Raw genomic sequence first — 14,689 nt, 5'->3', positions numbered from 1 at the left:
TCTCCTCAGTTACTTTATCTTGCTTTAAAAGAAAGGCAGAGTTTGCTCAAAACATACCCAGGTCTGCCCAGACAGAGGCAAATCTTACACAGCAGAAAAGCTGTTGTGGAAAGAGCATAAACAGCCAGCTGAGCTCTGAGCAGAGCTCCTGGGTGAGGAGCCTTAGAATGTGGGAAAGTCTTTGTGTTCCACACACTCTCTGATAAGTTTGATGACTGTGCTGGCCATTGACTGCACCAGGGCTTTGTCCTGGCAGGGGCTGGAGATGTGTTTTCACCAAGTTTCACAGAAAATAAATGGAGATTATAAATATGTGTAAGAGCCTCATGAGGTACCATCCTTGTTACCATGGGGACATAATTGTAACAGCAGCCTTTTTTCTTGTTTGTTTTTTTTTCCCCCCAGTACATCATTGTTAACAAGAGATCGTATTTAGATATGAAAACATTCATCTTTGCAAAGACAAGCAGGGATGAGGTGTATGAAATGAACAGAGCAGAGCATAACCGATAACATACTTCAGCACATCTTGTGTGAAAAAATATTTGTTGGAGAGCAAGATGGGGAGGTTGCATTTTTCAAGTTACCTCGTGAATTCCCACGATTCGCTGTGGGTTTCACTCAGTTCAATTGTTAAATATAGTATAAAGCTTCAAGTGCAGTTAAACTTATCACAAGCATGCAAAGTAATTACTGTGTTCAGCTGCTTTATTTACAAATAATTCTTCATTCCCTTGTATTCTACAGGGACTGAACCCTGAATTAGTGTTAAATACTGGCTCTAGGTGCTGATTAGCATTGCCAGTCTGACACACACAGGCATCCCAGCTCTGAACACGTGCTGGGATCTGGGAACTACCAACCATTCCACAGGCTAAGAGTGAATGATAGAGCACCCACAGCCCCACTCCTTAGACAGTGTTAAAACCAGAGGGAATCAAAGCCTTTGAACTAGATTTATTTTCCCAGAGGTAGCTGAGAAACACAGAAGTTGAAAGAAGAGGTTGTTACACTCAAATGTAGCAGTAATGCCAGGGCAGCACGATATCAAAGGATGTGACTCTAGTTTTATTCTTGCTAATCAACTTTAAGTCATATTTGACTTTTTATTAAGCCTTTCTTCTCAGAAGGTTTAAAAGTCATATGATAATCCTGTTACAGCATATATGTTTAGCAAACTGAAGTGGAAGGAAAGTGGGGACTTCTTCAAGGAAAGAAGAGAAAGTTACGGGAGGGCAAGGAGTTGAACAAAGCTGTCTCTTCCTCTCCCTGTGTGTGATCAGAGCACTCTGCTGCTGGCATTCATCTATCCTATTTTTGTGAATAACAGCAACAAATTTCCACACCTGACCACGTTATCCATCAGCTCACACGCTGAAACCTTTGGGGAACACACCAGAGCCGCAGAGATAGAGGCACCTTACTGGGACACAACCACAGGGAATAGTTAAAGGCAGCTTCAGAGGACAAAGAGCTATCGTTCATCCCAGAGAGTTCCCTCTAACCATACTATATCCTATCTCCATGTGTAGGCAAATTAAGCAAGAAGTTGCTCCAAAATTCCCATGATATCAAGGATGATGGATTATGTTACATGTCTTGAGGTCTCTGCTCACTGTAGGATACAGCACAGACATCACCATGGCAATTAAAAAATTGCCTGGAAAAGGATAGAGAACATTGCTTATCCTGCTGAAGGTCTCTGCAACTCTTGACAGAAGTATTGATAAGACACTTCAATAATTCAAGAAGAGAAGATGAATCAGCATTATGGAAATTCCAGTCCTCTTATACAGGGTCTTAATTTTCCATTTCCCCTAAAAATCTATACAGTCCCCTCTTCTCTTTAATGCCTGTGAAGAATCATTTAAGGTACTGACAAACAAAGCTTAGCTGGAGGAACACATTGATGAAAACCAACTGTGTATCTGTTTCTTCACAACTGCAAGAAGCGTCATGACTGAAATGTCAGAACACCTACACAGTCCTTCAGGCTGCTGTTTTCTGCAACACAAAAGAGCAAACTCTCTCTGAAAAGAACATTTCTGTCTGGTGGGGACGGAGACGGAGTGAGCACTCCAAAATCCATTAAAATACTCATTCAAATTGCTTGAGCTCAGCCAGACTTACCCGTGCTCATTACTTTTTCTGACTTCATCCTTGCATTTAGTACTTTGGTGAGGGTGGGTAAAAGGCCTCCTTCATTCCTCTCCAACACCAAACTGACATAACTGTGTAGTTACTGAGAGTAATTAAGGGGATGTCAAGCCCAGAAATATGCTCACACTCGGGACTGAGCAGAGAAAAACAAGCCAACAAAAGTTCTAAGTGCTGTATAATTAAATATGTGCGTGGGCCCTCCAACTCTGCACATGGTGATTGCTCCTCTTCCCCTCAGGCTCCTCCATTATGAGGACCATGTAAGTAATGCAGAGCCAGGATTATAAACCATGCAAATGTGGCTTCTCAGCACTACCACATGATACTGGAGAGATAAACTGGATGAATATCACATTCTTATCTTGCTGCCAATGAGCAGCAGTGTGGCTTTATGCCACGCTCTTAGTGCTTCCCAGTTAGCTGTTGTTGAAGCCAGGGCTACCAGCCTTTCCTTTTGGCAAAGCAAATCCCAATTTCAGAAAACAGGCGTGAAAATGGAAGCATAACCGAAGGGTAACTCTGAATAGATATTTACTTCAGGCTGCTTCTGGTTATTTTTGGAGAATAATTCTTTTAATTTTGAATAAATTAAAAATAAATTGGTTAACACACTTAAAATAAATTATTCAAGTAATTAAAATTCTAAGTGAGCTTTGAAAGATTTCTTTTTCTATGTAAGCTCATGTACAAATGGGCTCCCTGCTGCCAACCCATTGTGAGATCTTTTTTTTTCTTTCTTTTCTTTTTTTGTATCTCAGAGATATATTTAGATTGGGAACAGTTGGTTTGTTTAGTGGTCTATTCAGGCAAATATGGTGAAGAGTTCAGGAGAAACTGAAGAATTCACATCTGTATCATCCAAATTTGAAGTAATTAACATTTGAATGTTTTTATGTTAATATGCTGTTCATAGATAGAGAATTGTTTGCTTCCAATCCATTGACAATACTTTGTTCAACTGCTGTCAGCAGTTTTGTAAATTATTCTTTATGGTAAATTTTTTTTTGCAAATTTTTGTAAATCACTGCAAACTTTTGACAGTGTGTGCTGTTCTGAGAGAATAGTGGGCAGTGCATCCACATGGCTCTGAGCTCAGAGCCCTGGGTAGGAACAGAGAGCAGAAACAGAAACACCACCTTGCTTTAGTGGCTCTTCCTGCCTCCCCTTGCCACCACCCCTGCCACTGCTGCAGCACATGTGCCAGCCTGCAGCCCCACACAGATCCCAGGGCAGAGCCTGTGATGGTGAGCTGGGGGTTGCTTTTCCCATCCCACAGCATCTCTAGAAGCCTTCCCTGAAAAGAAATGAGTTCAGCAGGGGCAGCCACCTCCTTTTGAACTCCCTTCTCGTGCACATGGACACTGCAGTCAGAGGCAAAGCAAATAAACAGAACCAAGTCAAGTCCCAGGTGTCCCTGCACAGAACAGGCTTTGCCAAGGAGCACCAGGTTTATGGAGCACGTAATTGGTCTGTGTGAGCACAAAAACCCGCAGACAGCAGGGACCAGAATGCACACACAGAGCTCCTCAGGGCTGGCGCTGGACCTGCAGGTCCCCCAGGAGCCTGAGGACAGGGAAATAATGTACCAGGAAAAGAGGTCTGGAAATGCTGATGGAATACTTTATGGAGCAAGATGCTCAGCCAATGCAGTGTAGCTTCACTGTCAGAGGACAAAAACGCTTATAATGAAAAATATGGGGCTTTCAGACATCTCATACAAATTGCCACAAGCTGATCCATATTGGTCAAAACAAAGGATATTAATTCATGTATTAAATAGTGTCACTATGTATTGTCTTGGGCTTCAATATGACAGACTTTTTAAAAGAGAGGAGCAATTCTGAGTATTATAGGCAATATATTCATTTCAGGCCCAAGCTTCTGTGAATTAAAAGCTTTGTGCATTAACTAATCAGATCTGACTCCCGGAAATTATGTCTATGTGGTAATTTTGTTTTATTAGCTGATTACTGAGGACTCCCAATAATTACTAGATGAAGCACCTTTGCAAATTCTGTTGTTCTAGTAAGAAGTCCAGTGTAAAATGTGAAGTATTTGTGGCCCCAGTGCTCTACAACAGCCAGTCACAATGGAATCTGTTTCCTAGGACTTTAATCCTGCTTTTCACAGCAAGGTTGCAAGCCTTTCTCATCACAAGTGACATACCAGTAGATGCCTACTGACTTCTTAAGTTAGTGGGGCATCCATAGCAATGTAGTTAGAAAACTGAGCTTTTATGATTTGTGCTGATTATTTGTATCACAAAGAATGAGGAAAAGGTTTCACAAACTGCTTGGTTTTGCTTATATTAAAAAAAAAACCCAACCAAACAGAAAAACCCCAAATGACTTGTATTACAAAAAAGTTCCAAAGATCTCTCCTGTGGAACCAGAAAGCAGAACAGAAGTTCTGATTTTCACATACAATGAACATCCCTAATGTCCTCCAGCTAACTGTTATCAGGAGGGGTTTTTTATAGCCTTTAGTCAGTGCTTTTCTCCTTCCTGCAAACTGCCTTTAATTAGTGTACACTCATTGCTTCCCATTCCATCCTACACATCCTCCTGTGTTTAAAATATCTTTCCAGATCTAACACTGTTTGAGCAGACTAGGTAAAAGAGAGATGCTGAAAGAATAGTCAAAAAAGCCAGAAGATATTTAGAAGCACAGAAAAAATGGACAAATATCACAGAAATAAGGTTGCAGTTTCTCTTAGTATAACAATATCTCACCACAGTATGGCAGGGAGTGGTGGTGTCTGCTTGTTTAAGTAGATCAATTATCAGAATATTTTAGACTGTTGTTTGAAAAGATCTGTTCTTCATATTTCATGGAAAAGTAGAATACTCTGTTTTCTGCTCTAATCCAGTAACTTTCATGGTATTAAACTAACTAAAAATATCAGAAAGCATATCCCAGCACCTTTCCAGTTTCCTAAACTCTCAGGAATAAATTATGGTAGAATGCAAATGGCTACAAGATGAGAGTGTGAACAGTTTCTCCCTTTAGCATGGTGGGAATAAAAATCAAGCAGCAAATTGAGAACAAAATAAAGCTTGAAGAAATGTTTTCTAATGTACACAAATGAATGCTAAAATTAAAAGAATAATGCAGATTTGATGAGCTTCTGCCACAGCCATTGTTTGCAAAGAGGCTGCTGAGGTTTGATAAACAGCTTAGGAACTTGGTTAGCACCATTTCTCAATGAGCGTCTTGATTTGGTTGTTTCGTTCTTTTTTCCAGATTTAAATTTCTTTTTACTCTTTTCTTTTCTTTTTTGGCGGGGAAGATGTTTGTTTTACAGTCTGTTTCTTTACAGAAGCTCTTCTGCTTCTTTGAAAGACAGCATAATTTTCTTTTCTGAATTTCAAGATACTTCCCATGACTGTCTTGCCCAGTGGGTCTGGGGGGTTGGGTTGCCAACAGACCCTTATGCAGAGGCTTTGCTGAGCATTGTATGTAAGCCATTGAAATCAGCTGTAATCTCTTCACTGTGTAAAATGAAACAAGGTCAAAAGCCCTTGAATATCTAAAACTAAGTCATACAAGTAACCAAGGGCAATGTAGGATAAGCAAACTTTGACTTAACTTCAGATGAACGTAACAAAAGTTTGCATGCTTTCATTTTTCCTTTGGACTGCACAAGTGAGTTGAACAGCCTAAAGGAACAGGATTTCTCTTGAGATTCTGCTGCTGCTCACTACATACAAACAACTATTCAGCACTTTTCTTTCCCCTAACTAGAAATTTAAAGAAAAAGAACCAGGAGAAACCGGAAAATAAGCAAAAACTGTTGTGCGGTAAATGATTTAATTAGAAGCAAATGTCTGGAGGAACCATGAAAGATTCCTGACTAAATGGTGTTATGCAATCTAAGTAAGAACTTCAATATTCATGAAGATAAGTAGCTAAATTCAACTTTCTTAAATAAGTTATTAAATGTTGATTCTTCAGCTAGTAAAAAAAAAGAATTAAACAATTTCTGATCAGAGTAGACCAAAATGATCACATTCATACCCACGAAAATGTTTGTCTTGCTGAAGAAGTCACAAGGTAATATAATATTAACCCAGCATTCTCCAAGTTTTGCAACATAACTCAGAGAGAGAACTCACTTGGATTTTTGCCAAATATATAAAATTTTAAGTGAAGAACCACCACGGGTACTTTGTGAGCAGTTTAACCCAATCTAAATCCAAAGCAAGTGCAGGTCATCTAGAAAAATGAACACTCCAAGAGTGGGTACATGTAAAACTGCTCAGTCAGAGAGGCACTGGCACGAGCCAGAGGGGGGGGAGCACAAGCCCAGAAATCAGTGAGATCATCTGAGTGACTCTCAGTAGCAGAGTTCCCCCATCAGCTTAGGACACCCCAAAATGGTGCCCCGAGTTCCACATAGAAAGCTGGTAAAAATTCTAGATTCAAACCAGAAAGCCCCAGAAAACAGTAACAGTTCAAACAGTTGCAGAGTAAAGTTGCTAAAATTCCTTAGAAAAATCTAGGAGATGTATTAATGAAAATTAACATCAAAAAGCCATTGGCCTGAACCAACTGCATTAATTCTTTATGCTTAAGTTTTATTTAACGCTGCTTTGTAAGTGTCAATAGTTATGACATGAATGACTCTAATGTTAAAAAACTCTAGACTATCAAAATATAGTTAGTTTGTAAATGTTTTGGGACAAAGATGATCTTTTCAGCTGTATTTACATATCATCTAGTACAGAGAGAGGCTGGACTGTGACTATAATTACAGTTGATGGAACAATAAAAATAATACAAATCTCTCTCCTCATACAGAGGCAGTACTGACCTGCCTTTGATTCCAGTTAGGAAAGCTCTTAGGCATCAAATTAAACTCCTTAAATAAAACCAAAGCCTCCAGCAGATGGATTATTTCCAGTGCATCCAAATATTTCTTAAGCTATAATACTCTAAATTTCACATAATTTAGGCTTTGGGGAAAAAAAAAAGGCAAAAATTGGGTCAAACCAGTCCTTTAACTCTACTTCTATAAGACAGTCTTAAATTCTGGTTTTGCCCCCTGTATTCTATGAAAGCCTCTCAAACTTATGTCATCTGCAAATTTAATAAACATATCATCTATTCTACCTTCCAGATGAAATGAAAGGAAAACAGTGACTCAGTGCAGTTTCCTGGGGAATCTCAGCACACAACTAAATCTTATGTTTTGAGAGTGAACCATTGACAGCTGCTCTAAGAACAAGTTCTGCCACTTGAGTTTACCAAGACCTTATTCTTTAGCTTTCTGCTAAGAATGTTATTCAGAAAAGTGTTATTGAAGTCAAAATACATATCTTACTCAAAGCAGTCAAGAAATTTGGAATACTTCACCAAAAGTATCTGTTTGTTGTGTACGCAATTTTATTGAAGAAGGAAAGGTGTATCATTTTTCTAGAAGTGTTTTTTAGTGCTGTTCCCAAGTTGGAAGAAGGGCAGTTATGCTTATTTGTTAGGAAAACAAATCTACCATGCTGATAGTGAATACTGAAACAGGCTGCCCAGGGAGGCTGTGGAAACTTTCGCTGTGGAAGTGGTCAGTACCCGACTGGACACAGTCCTGAGTAACTATTTCAGACATATTTGAAGTAGGGGGGTGGACTAGATGACCTCTGCAGGCCCTTTCCAAACTAAAATAAGATTCTTCTACTCATTTAGATAGCAGTAAAAATTGAATTTGAAGTGTCACTGTATATCTCAATATATTCCTCTTCTTCATGTTTGTGTCTCTAAGCAGTCATTTGAAGTATAAATGTGTGACTATTTTACATTAATTTCTGAGGTTTCATCTTCTGACTTTTGGGGCTGGAATACCCTCAGATATGTTTCTCTTAACTGTATTAACTTACAGTACATGCAGATATGTCTATTATAAAAATGTCAGGCTAGGCACAAAATTCATACCCTCATGATCACTGCATTTGTTTTTCTCTGCCATTTGCTATTCTGTGTGAGGTGTAGCACAGTAGGAACAACACTGCTGTGTCTATTCCCAACATTCCCTCTAAACCAATGGGCAAGGGCTGAATATACTCCTCTGATGCTGTTATTGGGATGGATGTTACAGGAGCTAATAAGAGTATTAGAAGGTATTTACCTCCATATAGTGTTTAAAAATCTGGTGGCTGTAATTTCTTTCAGTGTGGAAATTACACAATATCAGTGTATTTCAAGAATCTACTTCTCAAAAATGAGTATGCTGGAAGCTTTTCCTAAACATAAGTTAGGTTGATACTCCAGGCCAGCACTGAAATACCAGACAGGCAGAGGCCAAAGAACAGCTTTTTGTGCAGGTTGAGGGGTTTCCATGAGGTGAGATGTAGAGGAAAATAAATAGCTTCTCCACATCTTATTCCTTATTTTTATTGACATTCTACTGAAGGTATGACCTTGAGCAGCCATGACCACCCATTAACTCTCTTCCTCTCCTTCCACTGTCTGCCTCAGTATTGGTCTCTTAAGATTTTCCTTCCACGCTTATTCTTCAATTTGGCTTAGTCTTCTTAAGTCAGACATTTCCAAATATTTTCTCATTCAGATCCTGAGAGATGTTTATTATCAGGCTATCAGTTCAATATACATTCAATATTCATTCCTACAAGGAGTCTTGAAACAAGATTTCAGTAAATCAGAGAGGAAGTAGGTTATTTTTCACTTATTTCATCAACTTGCTTGGCATTTCTCACTTCAAGAAAATTGAAACAAATAACTATGAAAAGCAAAAGAAACCTCTTAATCTATCTTCTGATATTATAAGAACTGAAATACCCTTAAAGAACACTGCTGCCAGTTGTCTCCACTTTGTTTTCACTTCAGGGTGATTCAGTTGCAGGATTGTTTGTGAAGGTTCAAGAGGACTTGATTTTTCTGTTAAGGAATTGTCATGGTTTAACCCAGCAGGCAGCTAAACAACACACATCTGATTGCTGTAGAATTCACGGGTTGAGACAAAGACAGTTTAACAGGACAGAAAAGGAATAATGGTAAAAGAATTAGAATACACAAAACAAGTGATGCACAATGCAATTGTTCACCACCCCCCAACTGATGCCTGGCCAGTTCCCAAGCAGCAGCTCCCTGGCCAGCTTTCCTTGTAGTTTATCCACTCAGGATGGTCCCACATGGTCTGGAATATCCCTTGGGTCAGCTGGGGTCAACTGTCCCAGCTGTGTTCCCTCACAGCTTCCTCAGCCTCCTCACTGGCAGGGTGGTGTGGGAAGCTGAGGAGTCCTTGACTTGTAAACACTGCTTAGCACCAACCAAAATATCAGTGTGTTACCCAAAACTAAATCCAAAATACAGCACTGTATCAGCTACTAAGAAAATTAAATCTATCACGGCTAAGACCAGGACAGGACTATAGGAAAAAAACAGACTGAAAGACACTCAGGATCTCTGTCTTGAAAGTTCCCATTAACTTGACACAGAAGCTTTTTTTAAGTTCACTCTTTCAAATCTCTTTCTTTCCATTTTGCCTCCCATCCTCTTCCACCCAAATTCCACCTTTCTTCCAAATTCCTTTGCTGTATCTTAGGCATTCCATCTCCCCCTCTAAGCACTCCCTTAATTTCCCAGCTCTCAGCTTCACCCGTGTGTCCCCAAACTGCAATTTTCTCATGCTGCCACTGTTCTTCCTCCCCATTTAGAAACATTTTGTATAATTTACAATGCCAGTTTGCATTCTCATCAGACAATTCATTAACTCTATTTTCTAGTGAACTACACTAAGTTGGGGTAATTGGCACTTATGGATCCATCATTATGTAGCCCTGTCACTAGCATGCATATTAATGTACAATACCAATAAAAACATATCTGCAAACATTGAATAGAAATAATGTCTAGTTTTAAAAGGAAGGGTTAAGCTAAAAATGTAAAGTAGGAAACATCCATTGTATTTAGAAAAGATGTCATCTACTGCCTCCTCTTTCCTGTCAGCAAAGTCAGAGTGGAATGGAAGAGACCTCAAGTAAGGAATAGCAGCAGCCAGGATCCAGCCTGGCTCAATCTGTTCTGGCAGGGATTTGATGGATCAGCTCTGGATAGGTCTAACTCCCAATTAAACTCAGCTGCTAACAGCTGAGAAGCCATTAAAGGGAATATATAAACTGCAGCTAAGTATGATGGTGACATGTTTTGTTTCTAGCTTGTTAAACCAGTAATTGTTATTGCAAGTAGCTGTCATTCCCACAGCATTGGTTTCTTGTTGACAATGAAGAAAACTCATTTGTTTTATAGTGTGAAGCTTAATTTACTTCATGGTTGGTTTCCTTCTCTGCCTGTCAATCCCAGACCTCTGAGAAAGAACTGCGGTGAGTTTTATGAGAAGCAGAAAGAGCCGTAACTAAACAGCCAGTACAAAAACTATTGTTTCTTACTGATGAAGGGGGTTTTGAAAGGCACATAGGATCAAAAACTCCATTTTGAATCATATTAGCCAAGACTGCCAGTCATTGACTTCACCCAGATTGGCTAGTGATCTGTGTTTTGTACGTAGCAATCCCTTTGTTTTGTATGGGTTTTAATTAAATTTGACCACTCCAGAAGAAATTAACTCTGCAAAGTTGACTATCTGCTGGCCTTTAGCCATTTGTGTCTCCAACAGCCAACTGTTCATACTACCAGTCAAGAACATGGTTATACATCAGGAGTGTATGGAAGAGAGAGATCCATTATTACCTCATGGAAATGCAAATGAAACCTTTATAGTACAGATGCAATTTATGTAGAAAAAACATCTTGTTGGCATTCAGGTTATTCTGTTCAGGAAACATTTCTGCTGACCTAAAGAAGGCTTCTGTAAGCTGTGTCATCACTAGGAGGGTTTGGCCATACAACAAACCTTTCCTGAGGTGGTTAACATTCAAAACCATATTACCTTAACATAGTCAGGCTACATCTGTCTGTACAGAATGACACCAGAAGTGCAGTTTCTGAAAGCTGGGGAAAAAACTTGAGTAGTACAAAAATCCTGTGATGGCAACTGTGCTTTCCTGTACCAAAGCAAAAGTTCCTCCAGTAGCTGTGAGAAGGCACATACTGCAGCATGAGGGCATTTCCCTACAGGGAGCTACAGAAGAAGGCCCTGTAAACAAAGGCCATGGTTGAGAAGGGTGTTTTTTGAAGCCTGGTTTAAGATTCAGTGGAAGCACCATGTACTGTGCTGAGTTCTGCAGAGATACATTAAAATGGGGAGTTTTATTCAGGTACCCAGTTTGAACAGGCCTTGAACAGACTGGCTAAGCCTTCTTGAACACAAAGATAAAAATCTAACTAAATCCAGAGCTATGCAACTGAAGACTCCAGCCAGCAGGAGCTGCTGCAGAAGCCACTAAGAGGCCTCATGCACAGGAAAGAGGAGCAAGACCAAAGCTCCATCACACAGATGAGGGGCTAAGAGAACTGAGTGATTATTCCTGCCCTGTCTTCCACATTCCCTGCATACATGGCAAGAGACCCATGAAGGCTGGGGCCAGTGAGAAGCTACAGCAGTAACCTGGTTGAGGACCTTCAGGCATTGAAGCACTGTCTGTTCCACACTGCACTTCAGCTTCCTTCTCTGACTTTCCTCTGACTGTCCTGTCCTCATGACTCACACTGCTCTTCAAATACCTCATTCTTTGTGTTATCTTGACACATTCTAAACAAATCCAATTAGAAGATGACAGATAAAATTAATGCATCCCTCATTAACACAGTATCATTTATTCATCTTGTGTTGTTCCTTGCTTTTACACTTTCTCTGTCATCTGTCATTGTCAAAAAGCATTCTTGCTTACTTGTCTAATTAGGCTAACTGTGTTAGGAGAGCATCCAGCATGAGGAGATCTCCTTTTTTCCAAACCTCTAAACTCACCCACAAGAAACACCATTAACAACAAAAGCAGGCCCACATACACTCAGTAGGCTGTTGGTGTCATCCCTTATATCACCCCACTGGTACAGGCTTTTATCTCACATCAAAGTTTGGGTCTAACACCTGGCTGTCCTCTCCTGGCTCTCAGATCCCTGTGCAGTCCAGCCACAGCCCGTTTGGAGTTCAATCTGCCAGCACTCTTTGAAACTGTTGCACTCTGCATAACAGATGTTCTTCACCCCCCATCACTCAGAGAATATGTGACTCCACACAGCTCCTGTTCTGCTCCCTGGTATCACACACATTAAAACTCAGCTGCTGTAACAAGGATGGAACTGACGTAGTTTGCCTGTTGGCTTTAGTGGCCCCATCAGGGAAACAGCTCACTGCCTGTGACTGCCTGCTCTCCCTTTGGCAGACAGGAAATATCACACCCAAAATACACATCCTAATTTTCACCTTAGGTCTAATAAATCTAAAACTTTCAAAAATGGGTGTAGAAACTATGAGCACTGGCAGAGTTCTCTGTGTCTGCTGACTTTCAGATACTAAATAAACAGTGTCTGGATTTTGGCAACTGGCAGCATGCAAGGGAACAGATAGCAAGCCACTTGTCATGAATAATCTTTCTTTTTTTTCTTTTATCCTTTTTTTGTGTCTTGAACTTTAAACATCTTATGGGAAGATAATGCCATTTTGAGGTTAAGTATACTTTTAAGTATTTCACTTCGTTAGTTATCATAGCTAGTTGAATTCACTAAAAACAAATACTGTAAACTCGCTCATATGTTGAGTTTCATCTCTGTACAGCTGTGACAGAATGAAGCTCAAATTACTCATATTTGAACCCAACAGATCCTACAGTGCATCTTACAAGCACAGCACAGAAATATCTATTGATATACCAAGCAACTGTGGTTGCAAATAGAGCACCTATTTAAGCATATAAAATGTGGCAATCTTGTCTAAATACCACAAGAAATAATATGATTTGGATTTTGGCCAGGATTTCCTCTCCCCTCCATCTCCAACTATAAGAAGCTCTTAAGTGACCCCCAGAAATCAAGAGCTTTGGTTTTGCATATCCCTCCCAGACTACACTGCTTGTTAATTCTAAGTACGGTTAAGGATTTGAAAGGCAAAGTACGCATTTTGAGCCTCCCTTGAAGTATTTTGTACTGCTAAGAACACCGGGAATTTCTGACAAGAAATCTAAGAGAGACATAAACTTTGCTTTTCAGTTTAGTTCTTTAAAAAGGAAGTCAAAATTTGGCATTGTGTCTTGAATTATTCGTGCTTTCCAACATCTTGTAATCTTCCTTCGCTATGACACATCTCCATTCCAGGAAGGAAAAATCCACCCTTTGAAAGAGATAATTTCCTAGAAGGTTACACACTTACCACATCCATGATCTGCATGAGGCTGAGAGTGAAGTAGACAGTGAGTGGCTGGGAATCATTTGCAACTGGTCGCTCCAGAGGGTTGTAATTTTTCAGCAGCTCCTTGTAAAGCTTCCTTTGGAACTCTCCTTGCAGGGACTCTTTGGGCACAGAAGTAAATAGATAAATAATTAGGATTCTATATCAGAAAAAGTTGAGACATATTTTTTTTACTGCTATCAGATATTATGTATCCGTTACTACACCTGCTGCATTCCCAGGAAAATGCCACTGTATTTCACATAGTTCGTTAGCTACTATAAAATCCAAATCACAAGCGCATCACTCCGTCCATCCCAGCCTGTAAGGTGCATTGCCTCTGATAATTTCTTGATTGGCCAGGAGTGATAAATTCTATATGCTAGTGATGCTTCCTCAACATACACACCCTTCGGTCCAGCAGCAAGAAGTGATGAGGAGGAAACACACTACCTGTGATCTGACACCTGTCCTGGCACAGCTCTACCAGAACAGCAGACCGGGGATACGGCAGAGGGCATCAGCAAGACAATGGGAGAAAAATGGCCACAGGTTAGACCCAACCCTGCTCTCAGGCTGCTCCAGACCGAGAACCCTTTGGGGCAAGTATTCTTCACTTTGTTCTCTGTTCATGCAGCTATGAATGAAGCAGGGTGCGGGGTTCCTGACAGAGATGAGAGGTGCTACATTAATTCACGTGATAATATTCAGGGATTTCTGTCCGTTTTATGCTTCAAATCCAATTCTGCCGTTTTTCTGTGAAGGGAGAGGGAGCAGGTCCACATGAATGGAGCACAGTAGACCGGGGACAGAGGCATTTTCGAATGAAAAGAACTCTGATGCAGGATAGGAACAGGTCCTCTAGATGCGAGCCCTCCTTGTCCCACTCCAGACGGACTTCTCTCTTCCCAGTCTTCTAGTCCTGAGCCTAGAGCCGCAGCCTCTGCCCTGGAGCAGCCACCATTTAAGTTCCCTGACGGAGTTCGCTCCCCCATCCCCATCGCTCTGCCCGTCTCCCGTGTCCCTTCCCGGCCGGTCCCAGCCCTCGCAAGCCCCCAGTGCGGCCGGGGATGGGGACGCAGCGCAGAGAGGCTGAAGGGGACGGCCGCGGGCGGAGACCCGCCGTGCCGGGGAGGACCGGGGAGCTGTCCCCGCTGTCCCTGCCGTGCCCGCTGTCCCTGCCGTGCCCGCTGTCCCTGCCGTGCCCCGCTGTCCCTGCCGTGCCCCGCTGTC

General features: G+C 40.9%; 1 protein-coding gene across 1 annotated transcript in view; it reads right to left on the bottom strand.

Moving 5' to 3' along the window:
• The window catches only part of CHRNA7 (cholinergic receptor nicotinic alpha 7 subunit), a 39,250-nt gene that overhangs the window by 24,072 nt on the left and 489 nt on the right, over positions 1–14,689 (bottom strand). Inside the window, exon 2 of the mRNA XM_027644451.1 lies at positions 13,439–13,578. Within this exon, the coding sequence (XP_027500252.1) occupies positions 13,439–13,578 (140 nt within the window). The remainder of the gene's footprint in view (positions 1–13,438; positions 13,579–14,689) is intronic.

Source organism: Corapipo altera, unplaced genomic scaffold (genome assembly GCF_003945725.1).
Source record: "Corapipo altera isolate COAL_440 unplaced genomic scaffold, ASM394572v1 50, whole genome shotgun sequence".
Classification (NCBI taxonomy): domain Eukaryota; kingdom Metazoa; phylum Chordata; class Aves; order Passeriformes; family Pipridae; genus Corapipo; species Corapipo altera.
This window is presented reverse-complemented; position numbering and strand designations above follow the sequence as displayed.